The following is a 22,287-nucleotide window of genomic DNA, read 5'->3' on the forward strand; positions in this document are numbered from 1 at the left end:
GCAGTTTGGGGGTAATTAGATGTAACATGTAAATAACTGGCACCAATAAAATGTGACCATGCAGATATTGGATTGTTGCAAAATGAAAACTGTTTCATTGTTCACTTGGGGAAGAAGACCTACTGTTCTTCCTGAATCTTAACGACTCTCCAAACCACTATAAACATTATCTGCAGTGGTTCAGAAATGAAGACAAGAGATAAGCAATAAATGTAGCCTTGCCAGTAATGTCCATGTCCTAAGAATATTTCTTTTAATTTACACAGCGTGCATATCACACAATGATCAGAAGCATCACTGACTAGGAAAATACAATTGTTTGTACGGTATTCAAAGCATGTGGTGGATGTTACTGTGGAAGTGCTTAATTTAAGTTTAATGTAGTGAATAATTACTTCTGTGTCAAATAGTATACACACTATTGTAATGAGGATAAAATTCCAATTTGTGCCTTAAGTATTTGAAAATTAATGCTCTGATGTGTTTTAAACATGTTTTATTTGCTCTCTACATTATGGCAGAGAGAACACACCTTTGCATATGCACCTTGTAAAGAATACACTGGCATAATATTTATAAGTCTTCAAAGCTTTATGCCAACCTAAATCAACAGTCAAAACTCCTTGGAGACCTGAAAACACAGGCCTGTATTTTGCTGTAAATAATTACAGCGAACTGTCAGCATTCACCATTATTGCTCCACTGAATTGGACAGCAACTCCTGGAACTTGGAAACCCAGAACTTGCTAGGGCCGATTCTACTCTTTTCTAGAGGTTACCTTGTTGAGGCAACCTGCCTCCTGTAAGGAACCTCTTTTAAATCCTTGTCTGATCTTTGTGTCCCTTTTAATTACGGTCTTTAATTACTGCTAGTTGCTTTTAAACTACATACTTTTGAATGCCCCCCCCCCCCCCCCCCCCCCCCCCCCCCCCCATCCGCTAAAAGCTGCTATTTGAACTGGCCCAAGGGGATTCCCCTCCGTGCAGTGTGCTGGGTGACAGGGTCCCGTAATGTCATTTTGATGGACCTGGCCGGCAGCCAATTGACTTTCCAGAAAATCCTGGACCTGGATATATCCTATTTTCAGTTGTGATTGGTAAAGCCCTTCAGAAGATTCTGGAACAGAAGGCAGATTCTATTTTGACCCTCAGTTCTGCTTAGACCTTGAGAGCAGCAAGAAGCAGGTTTAAAACACTCACTCTACCCAACCAGGTCTGTGAAACTTTAATCTATAATTAGAAGTCTGCAAGCAGTCTGCCATCAGTTCTGTAAAAACCTAGGAAGCAGTAGGTTCTATCAGTCAAGGCTGGCATTTAAATATCAGCTCAGCCCGGCCTGTGCACGTCTGATTAAAAGGCTGGGGAGCTGAAGCTGATTTCTCTCAACTAATAGCATGTGTTTAAAGACCTTTCTCCCTGCAGTCAGTTCAACCTGGGGGAGTATCCAGTCCAGTGCCATGTGCAGCAGGAGGGGGTTGTTTGACAACCTATTTAAAATCCTCAGGTGAAGAATTCTAATATTATCTCAGTGAGGCTGAGAGCCAGTCAGGTGGAGGTAAATCACATGGGAGGGAATCCCCACAAGGGCAGCACGGTAGCACAGTTGCTTCACAGATCCAGGGTCTCGGGTTCGATTCCCGGCTTGGGTTACAGTCTGTGTGAAGTTTGCACGTTCTCCCAGTGTGCGCACGGGTTTCCTCCCACAGTACAAAAATGTGCAGGTTAGGTGGATTGGCCATGATAAATTGTCCTTAGTGTCCAAAAAAGGGGAGGTGGGGTTACTGGGTTAGAGGGATAGGGTGGAGGTGTGGGCTAAAGTAGGGTGCTCTTTCCGAGGGCCGGTGCAGACTCGATGGACCGAATGGCCTCCTTTTGCACTGTAAATTCTAAGATTTAAAGAGAATTCTACAGTCTGCATGTTCTAGTTGGAGGCAAACATTAGAAGATCCAAATCAACCGATGATTAAACACCTCGCATTCTGAGAAGATCACCGACTACAAAGCCTACCACCTCAGCATCAAAGATTTATCTCACTTTTTAATCCTTGTTACTTTCGATCCTTTCCTACCCCCACCTTGAGTCTGTCTTGTTGGTGTCTGGGTGGAGGGTTAGGGGAATAATTAAATTAGCAGACCGTTGTTCTATTAGTACCATTGCATGTTTATCTCTTCTCTTGCTTTCAAAAAACAGTTTTTTGTATTTTACTTATAAATCTAGTGCCTGTAAATCATTGGAGCAGTTGAAGGTCAAAGAGCTCAGTAAAATATACAAATGATTGGTTAATTCACTTATGTTGGGACTTAGGGTCTGTAGGACTGGAATTGACCGTGCATTCACCTAGGGTGTCGTAACACTCCTCATTCACCACCAGATGCAAACAACAAAAGTTAATTGAGTTAATAAGAACTACCACGCATCCTGTTAATCTCACTGAAACAAATCCTTGAAGAAGTTACTGTTTGTTGATTGAGGTGTAATTAGTTTTTTGATGACATACTTATTTCAAAATTACTACCAAACTCTCCATTACCCTAATTCTATATTTATGAAACATCAACATTTTCCCATGATAACAAATTCTCCTACTTTTAAAAAGCCACTTTTCCTCTTTTGTTTAATTTTAGTTTATCTTCTGTCTTAATCCAATCAGTGACAGATTTAAATTGCCATCAGTATAGGGGAAAACCATGTTAGAGATAAGGGGTGGGATTCTCTGGTTGCCGACGCCGAAATTGCGTTCGGCGATCAGCCGGAGAATACCCATTTCCGACCAAATTGGGGGCGGTGGCACTTTCACGATGCTCGTAGAGTACACCGCACGCCGTACCAATGGCCTCAGAATGTTGCCTGAGGCCCACCCCCTGATGCTCCGCCCCTGACCGGCCGAGTTCCCAAAGGCTTCGGTCGGGTGTGCTATCATCCATCGGGAATTCGGCGTGGCTGCTGTGGACTCAGTCCAGCATCGCCACAGCAGGGCAGAGCCGATCCGTGGGGAAGGGGGCACTGTTGAGGGGTGGTCCAGAGCGCGCGAGACGGCCAAAGGGGGGGACACTATTCCGCAGGCCTGGTTCGCGAGCAGCCAGTGCCGTATTGCACAGCGCGGCTGCTGCACACCGCCGCCTTGCGCATGCGTGGCCATGCACCTGTCAATTCTCCGGGCCGTATCGGCAGCTAGAGCCGGGTGCTCTACGCTGCTCGGCTGCTAGCCCCCAGTCAAACGGAGGATTGGTGGCCATTTCACGCCAAATTTTCTTCGTAAAAAGCTACCGTTCCCACACTGGCGTGGGGACATAGCCTCAGAATTGGAGAATCCAGCCCAACATTTCTATATGCAGCTTTATTCAAGGACAGCAGCGGGTGCCATTGCTTCAAAAGGCTAGCACATGGTTTTCCAAGAATCCATCAAGTTTATGATATCTATTGTATTTATATCAGGCCCTTCAAGTTTCCAGGACAATTCAAAGTTTTTCCACAGTGAATGAATTAAAGCAGTGTTACATTTGTCATGAACGAAAGCTCTGCTGGCATTCTGTTAAAGGAAGATCCTATAAATACCAAAGTGACAAATGACCAGGTAATCTGTGTTGGATGGGGGATGAATGTGTGCCTGCCAACTGGAAGAACTCCTCTACTCAGATTTGAATATGTACACCTGAAAAGTTTCATCATACTCCTACTGTATGAAAATGAAGAGTCATGTAAAATATATCGTAAAAATGAGAATTTTCACATATCCTATGTTTTGATGATTCATAACATTACCTCTTTCACTCTGCAGCTACATTTCTTCGGCTCATTAGCAATTCAGATTTAATAAGCATGTATGAATAATAATGCCTGCTCGTTTGAGTTTTTCTCAAAGCATTGCGAAGGTTGCCAGCTGGTTTTGCAGTCCTACGCACTGGGTGTTCTCAAAAGATTTTGGTTCAAATATTGAACTATAATGCCTAGACCTTCCTATTTAGCAGAACAAAAATAAAAGTACTACAAATCAATTGCTATTCCAATAAAATATTCTTGAATAGGTAACACTGGATGCAAACTTAGGCTACCTGAAAAATTACAAGTACTTGTACTTTGACAAAAGTTAAGGTTAGCAAACCAGCTGTACATTTTTATATTGGAAATGCTTGCAAAAATAATTTTAGCTCCTATTGCAAGCTAATGTTGGTGTAAATGTTTGATAGAAAAAGCCATTGGGTGTAAAATGTAACAGAGTAACCAACTGGGCTGTTCTTGCATTCTCATGTGGTCAGGGAACAGTTATGTCCTGGCACTTTAGCGATGTTGCTGGCTAGTTGAATCTAAAGAGTCGATGAGTCTGGAAAACACCTCAACATATTAACTTTATTTTGCTGATCCAGTGAACTAAGAGGACATTCTTCATATTGCAAGACTATATTTTAAAGCATTTTCTGGTCACCACAGCACAATAACATTTGCCTAATCATAAGCTTTAATTGGACTATACTTCAAAAGATTCCACTGCAAAATCAATTATTAGTTTATAATATTGTGATGCATCGTCCTTTTAAAATAAATTACCATCAAATGGCTAGATGAGGATCCAGCGGGGGAAATGGGTTGCTGCTGCATTGGCCAAAGGGGAGCTGGAAGTAGGAGAGGTAGTCGGGGTGGGAGTCTGCCGCCTGGGGGACTGGAGGGTGCAGGAGGAATTGCGGATAGCGATGAGGACTGTCAGAGGATACAGCAGGATTTAGATTGTTTGGAGACTTGGGCGGAGAGATGGCAGATGGAGTTTAATCCGGACAAATGTGAGGTAATGCATTTTGGAAGGTCTAATGCAGGTAGGGAATATACAGTGAATGGTAGAACCCTCAAGAGTATTGAAAGTCAAAGAGATCTAGTACAGGTCCACAGGTCATTGAAAGGGGCAACACAGGTGGAGAAGGTAGTCAAGAAGGCATACGGCATGCTTGCCTTCATTGGCCGGGGCATTGAGTATAAGAATTGGCAAGTCATGTTGCAGCTGTATAGAACCTTAGTTGGCCACACTTGGAGTATAGTGTGCAATTCTGGTCGCCACACTACCAGAAGAATGTGGAGGCTTTAGAGAGGGTGCAGAAGAGATTTACCAGAATGTTGCCTGGTATGGAGGGCATTAGCTATGAGGAGCGGTTGAATAAACTCGGTTTGTTCTCACTGGAACGAAGGAGGTTGAGGGGAGACCTGATAGAGGTCTACAAAATTATGAGGGGCATAGACAGAGTGGATAGTCAGAGGCTTTTCCCCAGGGTAGAGGGGTCAATTACTAGGGGGCATAGGTTTAAGGTGAGAGGGGCAAGGTTTAGAGTAGATGTACGAGGCAAGTTTTTTTACGGAGGGTAGTGGGTGCCTGGAACTCGCTACCGGAGGAGGTGGTGGAAGCAGGGACGATAGTGACATTTAAGGGGCATCTTGACAAATACATGAACAGGATGGGAAGAGAGGGATACGGACCCAGGAAGTGTAGAAGATTGTAGTTTAGTCGGGCAGCATGGTCGGCACGGGCTTGGAGGGCCGAAGGGCCTGTTCCTGTGCTGTACATTTCTTTGTTCTTTGGTCCTGAACGGGCCGGTCAAGAGGGCCCGGGTGTTCGCGCACTTGAAGGGACTGAAGGCAGACGTGGTTATGCTCCAGGAGACACATCTGAAGGTGGGTCGGGCAGGTCTTTCATTCAGGGCTGGATGCGAAGAACAGAGGGGTTGCAATACTGGTGGGGAAGCGGGTGTCGTTCGAGGCACTGAATATTGTAGTGGATAATGGAGGTCGATATGTGATGGTGAGTGGTAGGTTGCAGGGGGTGCGGGTGGTACTGGTTAACGTATATGCCCCGGATTGGGATGATGCCGGATTTATGAAATGCATGCTGGGTCGGATTCCGGATCTGGAGGTAGGAAGCTTGATAATGGGGTGGGGTGGACGGACTTAAACACGGTGCTGGACTCAGCACTGGACCGTTCCAGGTCCAGGACGGGTAAGAGGCCGGCTGTGGCCGAGGTGCTTAGGGGGTTTATGGACCAGATTTTTTTTTGGGGGGGGGGGGGGGGGGGGGGAAGAGAGAAAGAGAGTGGATCCATGGAAGTTTGCCAGGCCGCAGGCAAGGGAATTTTCCTTCTTTTCCCACGTTCATCATAGAGCCTACTCCCGGATAGACTTTTTCATTTTGAGTAGGGCGCTAATCCCGAAAATGGAGGGAACGGAATATTCGGCCATAGTCATCTCGGACCTCGCCCCACATTGGGTGGAGCTGGAGTTGGGGGAGGAGAGGGACCAGCGCCCGCTGTGGTGCCTCGATGTGGGACTGTTGGCGGATGAGGGGGTGTGCGGGCGGGGGTTTATTGAAAGATACCTGGAGGCCAACGACAACGGGGAGGTGCAGGTGGGGCTAGTCTGGGAGGCGTTGAAGGCGGTGGTCAGGGGAGAGCTAATCTCCATTAGGGCCCACAGGGAGAAGAGAGAGGGGAGGGAGAGGTTGGTGGGGGAGATTTTAAGGGTGGACAGGAGGTATGCAGAGGCCCCCCGAGGAGGGGCTACTTCAGGAGCGACGGAACCTCCAGACAGAATTCGACCTGTTGACCACGGGGAAAGCAGAGGCACAGTGGAGGAAAGCGCAGGGGGCAGTGTACGAGTATGGGGAGAAGGCAAGTCGGATGCTGGCACATCAGCTTCGTAAGAGGGAGGCAGCGAGGGAGATTGGTGGAGTCAAGGAAAAAGGGGGGAATACGGTGTGGAGTGCGGTGAGAATAAACAAGGTATTTGGGGACTTCTATGGGGATCTGTACAGGCCTGAGCCCCCAGCGGGGGAGGAGGGGATGCAACGATTCCCGGATCAGCTGAGGTTCCCGAGGGTGGAGGAGGAGGAGGTGGCTGGTTTGGTGGCGCCGATTGGGCTGGAGGAGCTGGTTAAAGGATTGGGGAGCATGCAGGTGGGGAAGGCCCCGGGGCCTGATGGGTTCCTGGATGAATTTTACAGGAAATACATGGACCTGCTGGGCCCGTTGCACGCGAGGACTTTTAATAAGGCGAGGGAGGGGGGGGGGGGAACCTTGACCCCGACAGTGTCTAGGGCGCTGATTTGTTTGATCTTGAAACGGGACAAGGATCCATTGCAATGTGGGTCGTATGGACCGATCTCGCTCCTCAATATTGACGCTAAGTTGCTGGCGAAGGTGCTGGCTACGAAGATTGAGGACTGTGTCACGGGGGTGATTCATGAGGACCAGACTGGATTTGTGAAGGGTAGGCAGCTAAATACAAATGTGCGGAGGCTCCTCAATGTGATTATGATGCCGTCGGTGGAGGGGGAAGCGGAGGTAGTGGCAGCTATGGACGCGGAGAAGGCCTTTGATCGGGTGGAGTGGGAGTATCTTTGGGAAGTGTTGCAGAGGTTTGGGTTCGGGCAGGGGTTCATCAGTTGGGTCAGGCTGCTATATAAAGCCCCGGTGGCGAGTGTGGCTATGAACTGGCAGAGCTCGGAGTACATTCGGCTGTACCGGGGGATGAGGCAGGGGTGCCCCCTATCCCCCTTGTTGTTTGCACTGGCAATTGAGCCGCTGGCCATGGCACTGAGGGAATCTAGGAAATGGAGGGGATTTAACGGCAAAATGTCAACACACCAGCATCTCGACAGCGCCGTTAATGCGTTCCGGAACGCACGTATACCATTCGCATGTCATTAGTGGGCCTGAACCAGTATCCTCCAAGGCCTCCGTGATTCTCTGCTACCGTTGGGCTGAGTTCCACTTGTGCTTTTAAAAATCGTGAAACCAGCGTGGCGGCTGATGAGGAAAGAGAGAGCGGTCACAGAGAGTGTCCAGCATCGCCATAGTTTGCTGACTGTTGTGCGGCTGGCCAGAGGGCTTCTGTTAGGGTGGGGGGGGGGGGGGGCAGTAGTGGGGGCTGGCCAGGAAGTGGGCTGTGGGGTCAGGGATACCTGCACGGAACACCACTGCCACAGCGGCAAGGCAGCCATGCAGCTATAAACACTGCTAACAGCCCACTTTGAACATAGTGCCATGGGTGGTATAGCTGTCCTCTGGTCCCAGCCGACCCATCAGCTGGATGGGCACGTTCCAGCAACCAGTGCCATCTTGTTGGCTGGGGTGAGTGTGTGTGTGGAGATTGTAACGTGCATATGCGGCTGCAGCTTATCAGCTTCTTGAATGTCAATCACGGACCCGACGAATCCCGCATCATTTTTCATCAGAATCGATTGTGTTCCACGCGGCACCGGTGCTAGCCGCTCAACGGTAGGCGGCGTCGGTTTTTTTTTGTTCACGAATCCGACATTGGTGTCAACAGAAATAAAGAATCCCGCCCAATATTTTTTATTAAAAAACAGCTGTGAACAAATATGGATTTTGAAGGTGAAAATAATGCCCATTAATGAAAAAGCTTCAGGTTTAATCAGAACAATTCTTGAAGAAAAATTAGCAACATCAAGTAACTAATAAGGCTGGGTAAGTTGACACCGCAACCACAGTCAGCGCACTCCCTGCATACACATCATGTCTGTCAGCAACATCTCAGGTAGCTGCCTGCATTTAAAATGGCGCTCCCCAGACACAAAAGAATCACAGAATCTTTACAGTGCAGAAAGAATCAATTTGGCCCATCTTAAAGATCATTCCACCTGGTCCAATTCTGCTTCTTTATCCCCGTAACCAGACTTATTTTCGATAGCAATCCAATTCCCTTTTGAATACCTCAATCTAACCTGCCTCCATCACTTTCTTAGGAAGTTCACTTGAGTGTCCAATCACCCTCTGGATGAAAATCTTTTTCCTCACATCACTTCTACTCCTTTTACCAATTATTTTGAATCTGTGCTCTCTAGTTCTTTATGTACACTTGAGAGGCAAGAGTTTCTCACAGTTTTGCCATACAATTCTTGAAACTCTCTGTAATTTGTTTGCAAATTTATTTATCTCGTCATGTGAGAGTACCTTTAAGAAATGGGTGTTTAAGAAATGTACCTTTAAGAAATGGGTGTTTAAGAAATGTACCTTTAAGAAATGGGTGTTTATCAGTGATGTCAGAGTGTGGGTGGAGCTGGGCTGTCTGCCAGCTTTTTACTTTCGTTTTAGGCTGTTTGCTGCAGGGTGTTTTAGTTTTGTTTTCAGAGCTGGATAGCTGCAGTCACAGCCAGAAGGGGTATTAGTCGCTCTCTCTGTAATCTAAAGACCGTAAATCGATCCTTTGTGATTTAAAACTAATAACTGCTCTCAGTAGTGATTTTAACCTATTGTGCTTCTGTTTAAAGTTTTTGGTTTTTTTTAAAGTCTTATGGGTGTTAAAAAGACAGCTTAAGGATTACTTAGTGTTGTATTCTTTGGGGGTTATATTTGAATTGATGGTTGCTTAGATGTTCACTATGTTTTAAAAAGGTTAACGTGAGTTCATAGAATAAACATTGTTTTGCTTTAAAAAATACTTTTCCATTTCTGCTGTACCACACCTGTAGAGTAGGCCGTGTGCTCCCCATACCACAATCTATTAAAAGTTGTGGGTCAGGTGAACTCCATGATACATTTTGGGGTTCTCTCAACCCTGGCCCATAACAAATTGGGGGTTCGTCCAGGATAAAAGTCTATGTGTTGTGGACAATGGCTCTTTCAGAGGCTTTGAAGTTTTTGGGGGTAGAGACGGTCACATGCAGTACCTTACGGACAGAGAATAAAAGCAGACTGTTACGTTTGGCAAAAACATTGCCGTTAACATTATCTGACAAAATGTAAAAAGATGAGGTAATTATGGCGGTGGCTAAGCATTTAAAGTTGCCTGAGATACAGTTTGACTCATTATAAATGGGAAAAATTTCAGTTACAAATTTAACAAATGGAACATGAGAAAGAATTAAAGCAGCTTGAATACAAAAGAGAGGAAAAAGAGAGAGAGGAAAAAGAAAGAGAAAGAGAGAGAGAGGAAACAGAAAAGTAAAGAGAAGAGAGGAGAAAAGAAAGAATAGCCCTAGCAGAACATAAAGAAAAAGAAAGGGAGATACAGATCAGGGAAAAAGATAAAGAGAGGGAGTTTGAACTTCAGAAAATGGCCATGAAACATGACAGTCAGTTAAAATTGGCAGACGTAAAGGGAAACGTACAGCTGGATGATAGTCAGGAGGATAATGAGAAAGAGCGTTATAGTCGAAGGCTTGATGGGGATCTATTTAAATATGTCCAAGCATTGCCAAGGTTTGACATTTGAGAAGGTAGCTAAACAAATGAAATGGCCACAGGACATGTGGGTATTACTGATTCAAACAAAGGTGATAGGTAGGGCTAGTGAAGTGTTTGCATCACTACCGGAGGAAGTATCTGGGACGTATAAGGAGGTGAAAAAAATCCATTATGGGTGCATATGAACTAGTTCCTGAAGCCTACAGACAAAGGTTTCGAAATTTAAGGAAAGACTTTGGTCAAACATACATGGAGTGTGAAAGGATCAAACAGAGTAATTTTGATAGGTGGATAAGGGCTTTGAAAATAGACCAAACGTATGAAGCTCTCAGACAAATTATACTTTGAGGAGTTAAAAAATTCAATTCCTGATGTAGTGAGAACTCATGTGGAAGAGCAAAGGGTTAAAACAGCGAGATTAGCAGCAGAAATGGCAGATGATTATGAATTAGTTCATAAATCAAAGCTTGGTTTCCAACATCAGTTTCAGCCTCTGAGGGATAGAAACTGGGGACATGAGAAATACTCAAGTGGTAAAGGTGATTTGATGGGAGATAAAAAGGAGAGTGTACCTCAGACTAAAAAAGAAATCCAGGAGGGTGGAAGAGACATGAAAAGTTTCAAATGATTTCACTGTAATAAACTGGGCCATGTAAAGTCACAGTGTTGGCGGTTGAAGAAAATCACTGGGAAGGCTGATGTGGTAAAACAGGATAAGACAGTGGGGTTTGTTAAAGTGGTAAAGGAAAGCCCAAGTGAAGCGAAGGAGGTTCAAAAGATTGTACAGCCTGATCAAGAGGTGATTGATAAGAAGGTGCCAGATCTCTTTGAAGAATTTACTTGTGTGGGTAACATTTACTCATGTGTACCAGGAGGAGCAGGTAGAGAAGTCACAATTTTAAGAGATACAGGAGCTTGTCAATCTTTAATGGTAGGAGGTGAGAAGTTACGTAGTTTGAGAAGAATATTGCCAGAAAAGGTGGGATATGTGGAATTCAGGGTGAGAGCAGTAATGTTCCATTATATAAGGTAAGCTTGGAAAGTCCAGTGAAGAGTGGTGAAATGGTGGTAGGAGTAATAAAGAAACTATCTTGTCCAGGAATACAGTTTATCTTGGGTAATGATATAGCTGGATCGCAGGTGGGGGTGATGGTTGATAAACCAGTGGAAAATCAGACAACTGAAGTGTTGAAGGACGAGTATCCTGGGATTTTTCCGGATTGTGTAGTAACAAGGTCGCAAAGTCATAGGTTAAGACAAGAGGAGAAATCAAAGAGTGAAGATGAAGTTGAAGTGCAATTATCAGAAACTATTTTTGATCAGATGGTTGAAAAAGAACAAGAACAGGTGGAGGATGAGGTGGATATTTTTAATTCAGGAAAATTGGCAGAGTTACAACAGAAAGATATAGAAATAAAACGGATGTATCAGAAAGCATATACGGAAGAGGAATCACACCAGAGTGTTATTACTGTAAAAGTGATGTCTTGATGAGAAAATGGAGACCTTTAGATATGCAGGTGGATGAGAAGTGGACAGAAGTTCATCAAGAAGTATTGCCGGTAGGGTATAGAAAGGAGGTGTTGTGAGTTGCACATGAGGTACCAGTGGGAGGTTTTTTGGGAATAAGGAAAACTCAAGCTAAAATCCAGAAACATTTTTATTGGCCTGGACTACGTAAAGATGGAGTTAAATTTTGTCAATCATGTCACACATGTCAAGTGATAGGGAAACCTCAAGCAGTGATAAAACCAGCACCCTTGATACACATTCCAGCATTTGAGGAACCTTTTACAATGGTCCTAATTGATTGCGTAGGACCGCTTCCTAAAACGAAAAGTGGGAATCAATATCTTTTGACTATAATGGATGTGTCTACTAGGTTTCCAGAGGCCATTCCAGTATGTAATATTACAGCTAAAAAGGTTGTGGAGGAGTTACTTAAATTATTTACTAGACATGGACTACCCACAGAAATATAATCGGATCAAGGATCAAATTTTACCTCAAGGTTATTCAAAGAAGTTATGGATAGCTTAGGAATAAAAAATTGAAATCAACTGCGTACCATCCAGAATTGCAGGGAGCAGTAGAAAGGTGGCATCAGACATTAAAGACAATGTTGAGGGCTTATCACGATTATCCAGAGGATTGGGATAAAGAAATTCCATTTGTACGGTTTGCAATTAGGGATGCACCTCATGAGTCAACCAAAATTATTTCTTTTGAACTAACTTTTGGACAAGAGGTAAGAGGACCACTTAAATTGATTAGGGAAAAATTGATGAGTGAGAAATCGGAAATTACATTATTGGATTAAGTGTCAAATTTTAGCAAACAATTAAATACAGCAGGTGAATTGGCTGGACAACATTTGAAAGTTGCACAAAATGTGATGAAACGGGTCACGGACAAGAAATCCAAAGTTCGTAGTTTTGCCAGTGGAGATAAAGTTTTAGTATTGTTACCAGTGGTAGGTGAACCTTTAAAAGTAAGGTTTTGTGGACCTTATCAGATTGAAAAGATATTAAGTGAGGTGAATTATGTGGTAAAAACGCCAGATAGAAGGAAAACTCACCGAGTGTGTCAAGTGAATATGCTTAAAAGGTACTTTGAAAGGGAAGGAGAGAAAAAGGAGGACGTTTTAATGATTTTCACTCAAAGAGACGAACCAAATCCAGATGACTGTGAATTTGACATACCTCAAATTAAATTAGATAACGAGGATGTTCTTAAAAATTGGGATAAATTGTTGAATTACCTTCCAGAGGAAAAATGGACTGACCTGAAAGTTACTGATATCACGTGGGCAAGTTTGTAGAGATAAATTGAGAAGTACTAAAATGGCTCAAGGATCAGTGTTGGGCCCGCAATTGTTCACAATTTACATAGACTATTTGGAGTTGGGGACCAAATGCAATGTGTCAAAGTTTGCAGACGACACTAAGATGAGTGGTAAAGCAAAAAGTGCAGAGGATACCGGAAGTCTGCAGAAGGATTTGGATAGGTTAGGTGAATGGGCTAGGGTCTGGCAGATGGAATTCAATGTTGCCAAGTGTGAGGCTATCCATTTTGGGAGGAATAACAGCAGAATGGATTATTATTTAAACGGTAAGATGTTAAAACATGCTGCTGTGCAGTGGGACCTGGGTGTGCTGGTGCACGAGTCGCAAAAAGTTGGTGTGCAGATGCAACAGGTGTTTAAGAAGGCTAATCGAGTCTGGTCTTTCATTGCTAGAGGGATGGAGTTCAAGACTAGTGAGGTTATGCTGCAATTGTATAGGGTGTTGGTGAGGCCGCATCTGGAGTATTGTGTTCAGTTTTGGTCTCCTTACCTGAGAAAGGACATATTGGCACTGGAGGGAGTGCAGAGGAGATTCACTAGGTTGATCCCAGAGTTGAGGGGATTAGATTATGACGAGAGGTTGAGTAGACTGGGACTGTACTCATTGGAGTTTAGAAGGATGCCGGGGGATCTCATTGAGACATATAAAATTATGAAGGGAATAGATAGGATAGATGCAGGCAGGTTGTTTCCACTGGTCGGGGAAAGCAGAACATGGGGGCATAGCCTCAAAATAAGGGGAGGTAGATTTAGGACGGAGTGTAGGAGGAACTTCTTCACCCAAAGGGTTGTGAATCTCTGGAATTCCTTGCCCAGTGAAGCAGTTGAGGCTCCTTCTTTAAACGTTTTTAAGAAAAAGATAGATGCCTTTCTAAAGAATAAAGGGATTCGGGGATATGGTGTACGGGCCGGAGAGTGGAGCCGAGTCCACAAAGATCAGCCATGATCTCATTAAATGGCGGAGCAGGCTCGAGGGGCCAGATGGCCTACTCCTGTTTCTGATTCTTATGTTCTTATACATGATGCAGATATCGGAAATGCTGTTCCAATCAAACAACATCCATATAGACTTAACCCGTTAAAATCGGCACAGGTTAACAAAGAGACTGAGAGTATGCTTAAAAATGGCAAAATTGAAGTGGGTTGCAGCCAATGGAGCTCACCCATAGTGATGGTACCTAAACCAGACAGTACCCAACAGTTGTGTGTGGACTATAGAAAGGTTAATGCAGTTACAAGAACGGACTCTTTTCCTATCCCACGTTTGGAGGATTGCATTGAGAAAGTGGGACAATCAGCTTTTATTTCCAAACTGGATTTACTTAAAGGTTACTGGCAGGTACCTTTATCCGGAAGGGTGAAGGAGATTTCAGCTTCTGTGACTCCAGATGGTATATACCAATTCAAAGTTATGTCATTTGGCATGAAAAACGCCCCAGCCACATTTCAACGGTTAACTAACAAAGTTGTTTCAGGATTACCCAATTGTGCGGTATACATCGACGATCTGGTAATTTTCAGCCAGACATGGAAAGAACATTTAAAACATCTGATGGAGTTATTCGATCGACTTCAGGAGGCGGGTTTGGTGATAAACCTAGCCAAAAGTGAATTTGGAAAAGCCCAAGTCACTTTCCTTGGCCATATAATCAGACAGGGTCGAATGGCCACACGGGATGTGAAACCAACAGTGATCGAGGAGTATTCAATACCCTCGAGACGAAGGGAAATAATGCGATTTCTTGGCATGAGTGGATTTGATCGAACATTTGTGAAAAGGTTTTGGTAGCGTGATTGCTCCACTGATGGACTTGCTCAAGAAGCGTAACAAATTCCAGTGGACAGCGGAGTGTCAATGGGCATTTGACTGCTTGAAAGCTGTGATAACCAATGCTCGTGTTGGAGAATTACAAGGGACTCTGTGATCAGATTGAACTAAAGTATCTGACTTTAAAGAGAAATACCGAGGCGTAGAGAACTGGACGGATCGTGCAGAGACCTTCTTGATCAAAGAGACTATCAATCGAGAAGGATTTCAGTTGGAGGAAGAACAACAAAAATGGACTATATTATTATACCTGTTTGCGTGTGTTGTTTTTTTGAAACGAAAAAGTATATTTACTGTGTGCATTTCTTAAAGGATAGTGAAAAGGAGAAAAATGAAACCATCTTGAAGTTGATGGTTTATTTTTTTTCCTTGGGGGGGGGGGGGGGGGAGGTGTCATGTGAGAGTACCTTTAAGAAATGGGTGTTTAAGAAATGTACTTTTAAGAAATGGATGTTTATCAGTGATGTCAGAGTGTGGGTGGAGCTGGGCTGTCTGCCAGCTTTTTACTTTCGTTTTAGGCTGTTTGCTGCAGGGTGTGTTTTAGTTTCGTTTTCAGAGCTGGATAGCTGCAGTCACAGCCAGAAGGGGTATTAGTCGCTCTCTCTAATCTAAAGACTGTAAATCGATCCTTTGTGATTTAAAACTAATAACTGCTCTCAGTAGTGACTTTAACCTGATCATAGAATTTACAGTGCAGAAGGAGGCCATTCGGCCCATCGAGTCTGCACCGGCTCTTGGAAAGAGCACCCTACCAAAGGTCCACACGTCCACCCTATCCCCATAACCCAGTAACCCCACCCAACACTAAGGGCAATTTTGGACACTATGGGCAATTTAGCATGGCCAATCCACCTAACCTGCACATCTTTGGACTGTGGGAGGAAACCGGAGCACCCGGAGGAAACTCACGCAGACACAGGGGGGATGTGCAGACTCCGCACAGACAGTGACCCAAGCCGGAATCGAACCTGGGACCCTGGAGCGGTGAAGCATTTGTGCTATCCACAATGCTACCGTGCTGCCCTGATGTGCTTCTGTTGAAAGTTTTTTTTTTTTTTATAAAGTCTTATGGGTGTCAAAAGGACAGCTTAAGGATTACTTAGTGTTGTATTCTTTGGCGGTTATATTTGAATTGATGGTTACGAAGATGTTCACTGTATGTTTTAAAAAGGTTAACTTGAGTTCATATAATAAACACTGTTTTGCTTTAAAAAATACTTTTCCATTTCAGCTGTACCACACCTGTAGAGTGGGCAGTGAGCTCCCCATACCACAATCTATTAAAAGTTGTGGGTCAGGTGAACTCCATGATACACTTTGGGGTTCTCTAAACCCTGGCCCATAACACTCTATATCCCTTCCAGTATTGGTGGCCTATATACTACACCAATAAATGTTATTACATTGTTTTCATATCATACCTCCACCGAGTGAGATTCCATCCTAGTCCCCTCTGGAACATTCTCTCTCTTTCCAGAACTGTATTACCCCCTTTAAATCAATAATGCCATCACCCAGAGTACCACCCCACCCCACCCAGCCTTTTCTTCCTTTCCCATCTCTCCTAAACACCTTGTCCCCAGGAATATTTAACGCCCAGTCCTGCCCTTCTTTGAGCCAATCTCCATTATAGCAATAATATCAAAGTTCATTTTGTGAACCTGTGCCTGTAATTCACAAATCTTATTAACTGCACTCCGTGCATTCACATAAATCCTGATTTAGGCTTTTATTCCTTTTCCCCCCCTACTCTGACTCCATCTAATGACTTACTATTGCCTACTTTCATTCTACCAAACACTGTCTTGGCAAAGTCAGTTTGCCATATTTGCATAGCATAATCTGAAAAACATTCAAAAAACACAGTACACCACCCTTCTTCATAAAATATAACTGAAGTGAGAAATAGAAAGTGACTTAGAGTTCCTTGAAATAAAGGTTGCACAAGATATTTTCTTTATGGAATCATATTCCTTTTTTAATCACAAGCTTCTTATTTTGTTTCAAATATAATGTTTCATCTTAAAATCAAAGTTCATTTGGACAAATGAACAGAAACTCACAGGCTTGACATAATAAGTTTGAATTTGGATAGAATTAATTACCAATTACTTCATAACTCAAACATTCTATTGTTATTAAAATGACACTGTGCTCCTGATGTAGTATACCAATTATTAATAATGTTATCAAATTTAATATGGTGGCCCCAACAAGAGACATGAAAAGGACAAATAATTATGATCATTTTCCTTTGCAAATCCGAAGTCTTTTCTATGCAATAAAATAAATCTCGGTCCAGCTGTTTGCTTCAAAATGGCGATCTGCAAGGTACTATAATTTAAGCTGATGAAACAAAATTAAAAGAATAAAGATATTCATGAATGCACAGTTTAGGAACCCAGAATAAATATGAGACATATGTTATCTCTTCTGGTAAACAAAAATCACCTGCACAGACACGATTTCTATTATTCTAGGATATCCAAAACTACATTTGCTGCCAGCAAAATGCTGCTCAAGTACCTGGACCTACATTACAAAGATAAAATGAAAAACTGCTATTGTGTGACTTTGTATTTGTAAAAAGTGAATTTGGTGCAAAAATCACAGAATTAGACAGCTCAGATGGAGGTCATTTACCCTGTGCTGGCTCTTTGGTAACATATTCAATTATTCCCACTCCTCTACTACTTTTGCCATAGCCTTGCATATTTCTCCTATTCAAGCATATATAATTTTATTTTGAAACTTATAACGCAAGTATGTTTCCACCACACTTTCAGGTAGTACATTCCAGATCAGCATAACTCATTGTACAAAAGCAAAAGTAAGTTCATGTCCTCAATGTTTATTGTGCCAATCACCTTTTATCAATGTCCTTTGGTTACTGACTCTCCTGCCGAAGGTAACTGTTTCTTCCTATCTACTCTATCAAAATCCCCCATAATTTTGAATACCTCGATTAAATCTCAATTTAACCTTTCATGTTCCAATGAGAATAATCCCAGTCTCTATAGTACCTCACATAATTTAGATCCCTCATTCCTGGTTCCATATTGATAAATCTTCTCTGCACATTCTCGGCGACCATGACATCCTTCTTAGTATGGTGCCCAGAATTAGGCACAATGCTGTAGTTGGGGGCTAACCAGGGACCTGTACATATTTACTATATCTCAGTCTAACTCACAGAAAGTAAATCTAAATTCCAAGCATTCTTGGCAGATCTTTGTGTTTGTTGGCAATAGAATTTGGGAAGTAATTTGTCTGATACATGGACAAGATATCCATATGTGCACCTGTGACTTTGGCGCTAGTTAAGGATGGTATCAAATTGAAAGAGATGATGTACAATGTAAAAGATTGGGAACATTTTAGAAACCAGCCAATGGTGACTAAAATACTGAAGGGAGAGAAATCAGAGTATGAGAGAAAACTAGCAAGAAATATAAAAAACAACAGTAAAAGCTTCTACAAGTATATAAAAAGGAAGAGTAGCTACTGTGAGTACTAGTCCCTTAGAGAATGAAACTGGAGAAACAATCAAGGGAATCAAGAAAATAGCAGAGAATTTGTATGTGTCTTCATTGGAAAAGACACAAAACACATTCAAAGAATAGTAGAAAAGCAGAGGACAAAAGGGAGGAAGGAACTTAAAACAATCACTGGAGAAAAAGGATGAAGAAAACTAATGGGATCCCCTGGACGTGGTAGCCTTCATCCTGGGGTCTGAAAGGAAGTGGCTGCAGAGATTGTGGATCCATCTTCCGAAACTCCCTAGATTTCTGAACAGTTCCAGCAGAATTAAAAATCCCAAACGTAACAATATTAGTCTAAAAAGGAGGGAGAGAAAGCAAGAAATTATAAACCGGTTAGCCTAACATCTGTCATTGGGAAAGTGCTAGAAACCATTGTTAATGAGGTAGCGGCAGAACATAAAAAAAAAATCATACAATGAAGCAGAGTCAACATGATTTCGTAAACGTGAAATCTTTGAGTTCTTTGAGGATGTAACAAGCAGGATGGATAAAGGGTACCAGAGATATAGTGCATCTCGCTTTCGAAAAGCCATTTGATTAGGTGCCACAAAAGATTACTGCACAAAGAGAGAGGATTGGCCAACTGATAAGAAACAGAGAGTCTGTGTAAATGGGTCATTTTCAGTTTGGTAATCAATGAGTGGCATGCTGCAGAGATTATTACTGCGGCTTTAACTATTTACAATCTATATTAACAATGTGGATGAAGGGCTGACTATTTTGTAGCCAAACATTTTGACTATACAAAGATAGGTAGGAAAGTAAATTGTGAGAAGGGTACAAAGAGTCAGACAAGGGATTATAGTTTAAAAGAGTGAGCAAAAATGTGCATAATGTAAGAAAATGTGAAGTTGTCCACTTTGGCAGGAAGAACAGAATAGCAGAATATTATTTAAAAGGAATTAGGCTGTAGACTCCTGTTGTATTGAGGGATCTGGGTGTCCATATACATGAATCACAAAACGTTTGCACGCATGTGTAGCAAATAATTAGGAAGGTTAATGGAATATTGGCCTTTAATGCAAGGGAGATGAAGTATAAAAGCAGGGGAGTACTGCCGCAACTGCACACAGCATTGTTGAGACCGCATCTGAAGTACTGTTTTGGTCTCCTCACTTGAGGTATATATTTGCATTGGAAGCAGTTCATAGAAAGTTTATTAGGCTAAATTTTGGGATGAAGGATTGTCTTAGGAGGAAGGGTTGAGTGCATTCGATGTATACCCACAGCTGTTTAGAAGAATGAAAGATAAGCTTATTGAAATATAAAAGATTCTGAAGAGGCTCGACAATGTGGATGCAGAGAGGAATCTAGAACGAGGCAGCGCAATTTCAAAATAAGGGTTCTCCCATTTAAAACAACAATGAGGAGAAATTTCTTCTCTTTGATTTGTTAAGCCTTTGGAACTCTCTTCCACAGACAGTAGTGGCGGCTGAGGGTGCGGGTTTCCATCCATGCTGCACCGGAAAATTAGCTCGCTGCGATGCAGCGTGGCCAGTGAAAGCTGGGAAACCCCGCTCCCAGGATCTATCCGGCTCGCAACGCCTCGCAATGTTGCAAGGGGAATCCCGTCTTCAATGGACGGGATACGTTTTTGCATATTAAAGCAAGGCAGTAAGCCTTACTCTAATGTTCAGATTCCCAAGGTACCCGAGGCTTTGGGATTCAATCCTTTCACCTCGGGGACTATGAGCGAGCGCCGTTTGGTACTGGTCCCCACAAACTGGGACCAGGCGGAACGGCACTCGTGGGGGTCTCCAAGAGGATTGGAGGCTCCCACCTGCATGCCCTTTGGGCAGGGTGGTTACCTGGCACTGCTGGTACAACCTGGGAACCCTGGCAGTGCCTGGCACTGTCAAGTTGCACAGGTGGCACTGCCAGGTTGGCACTACCAAGGTGACATGCTGGCATATTTTGCATGTGTGCGATCAGGCTGGGGTTGCCCAGCGTGGGTGGTGGGGGTGCCAGGGGACCTTCCCCTGTTACGTTCGGGCTGGGGGGGGAGGTTGTGGATTTTTTTGTAGGCCTCGGAGATTGGGGCATTTACAAATGACATCCCCTCTCGCGCTGCAATGGGGTGTTCTGGCGAGCAGAGCTCCCCATAGTAAAAAACGAGGCTATGTGCGGCCTTGGCCGCGCGTTCTCCTTTCAGGCCCCTTATTCAAAGCAAGTCGCATCAAATAGCAATGTTTCTCAGCACTGCGAGTGCCGTGAAACACACAGCTAAACATGGTGGCTCAGGAACTTGGTTCCCTTTTGAGAAGATTGTGTCCGGAGTCCTCGATTATGTTCAAAGTTGGGCTAGCCAGATTTTCTTTCTCAATTAATCAGCTCTTTATTTCCTGTTAAAGTAAACAGTGGTTTATGCACACTCAATCAGACAAATGGTAGTTTGACAAATTCGGAGAACGGGGCATGGAAATCGCTTATGGAGCCAGGGTGTGTGCAGTGGCAGCAGTCACAACACAACAGTAAATTCTGAAGGATCCTTCTGGATCACCATCTCAAAATCTGCCTGATCGCTGGGCTGTGGCAACTGCCTTCAAAGCATCCCTGTCTTCTCATTCAGACTACTCAACATTTCTTCATCTTTTATTTTTACAGTCACCACTGTTCCTCCTGTGACTTCCTTGCCACCTCTATGCTATCTGCTGGCCTTGACCTCGGTGGGGCAGGTTCAATATCCATGACGGCCTGCTCCCTCTGACTGTTTCTGCAACTTCCTCTTCTTCCCTGAGAATTTGATATTCTCCCTCTTAATCGAACATCTCTTCAGGTGATGAGCGGGGATCAGTCCCTTACCCCAGACACTCACAACACCTACATTTATCATTTCTCAAAACTCTCCATCTTTTTAAAAGGTTTCTCTGTAATTCTGATTTGGGTCGATTGATCTTTCCTCCAGGAGCAATTTTCATTCCATGCTGTTGGGGTTGGTTGGAGCTGGGGGGGGGGGGGGAAAATCAGGCAAGTGAAGGCCATAATCAGATCATCCATACTATTAATTGGAGGAACAGGTTTGGTGGACTAGTCCACTCTTGCTCCTATTTCTTATGATCTTATGTCATAATGGTGCATTTTACCACTTGTTGCTCCGCACTACCTTGTCAATGCAATTTTACATCTTTTTGCTGAGAGTAGATTGATTGTTCAAATTAACTTTTTTCCAATTTATAATAACATAACCAGAGAATGGCTAAGACTCAACCAATTTTTAAACCCTAGCATTTAATCATGTACATTTCGATTCAAAATCAAAACTAGTTAAGATAGGACAAAATAGTGCCAGACCAAAACACCAGAGTCAAAACAAAATTGCCCTCAAAGTTCTCATGTTTTAAATGTATGTAACGGTGCACATTTCAGGCAAACCTCAAATCTGAAGAAATTAATTTGATGATGTTAACATGTTTTGGGGTGTCTTCATAAATAACAGTCGGTAGTTAAAGCACGATTCAGAAAGTAAAAATTTAAGATTGTTATGATAGTTATGCAAAAATATTGGCTCTGCTAGAAAAACATTCAACATTAAAGTGGCAACTTGACCATCTTTCAGAAGCTAAAAGGTAAAAGGCATGTCTTAACAATCAACTTCTTCAACGGGAGGATATGAATATTCAAGTTATGAAGAACAATGTGATCTCAAAACCTTCTTTAACCTGAAAATTTGAATCAGCGTGCTACGTTACAATTCCACCCCAATGAAGAATGAAGTATCTGTGAAACAGGATGGCAATTTAATTGCACAAACCAGATTGCAACTCTTCTAGCCAAGTTGCAAGGAAGAATCAATTCCATGAAATCTCAGAGATGCATTACTCATTGCCACTTATAAACAAAAAGGAGAAAATGTTGATTAGAGCAATTGCAGTAACAGCTTTCCATTCCTC

At 43.2% G+C, this 22,287-nt stretch overlaps 1 protein-coding gene across 4 annotated transcripts in view; it reads right to left on the reverse strand.

Annotated features, from left to right (window-relative positions):
- LOC140425572 (LYR motif-containing protein 4-like) overlaps positions 1-22,287 on the reverse strand; it is a 245,330-nt gene that overhangs the window by 166,875 nt on the left and 56,168 nt on the right. The window contains exon 3 of one of the 4 annotated variants that reach the window (XM_072510020.1): positions 17,008-17,201. The exons of the other annotated variants lie outside the window; for them this stretch is intronic. Within the exon in view, the coding sequence (XP_072366121.1) occupies positions 17,190-17,201 (12 nt within the window). The 3' untranslated portion in view covers positions 17,008-17,189. Of the gene's footprint in view, positions 1-17,007; positions 17,202-22,287 lie in introns of those variants that run through there. 4 annotated transcript variants of the gene reach the window in all.

Source organism: Scyliorhinus torazame, chromosome 6 (genome assembly GCF_047496885.1).
Source record: "Scyliorhinus torazame isolate Kashiwa2021f chromosome 6, sScyTor2.1, whole genome shotgun sequence".
Lineage (NCBI taxonomy): Eukaryota > Metazoa > Chordata > Chondrichthyes > Carcharhiniformes > Scyliorhinidae > Scyliorhinus > Scyliorhinus torazame.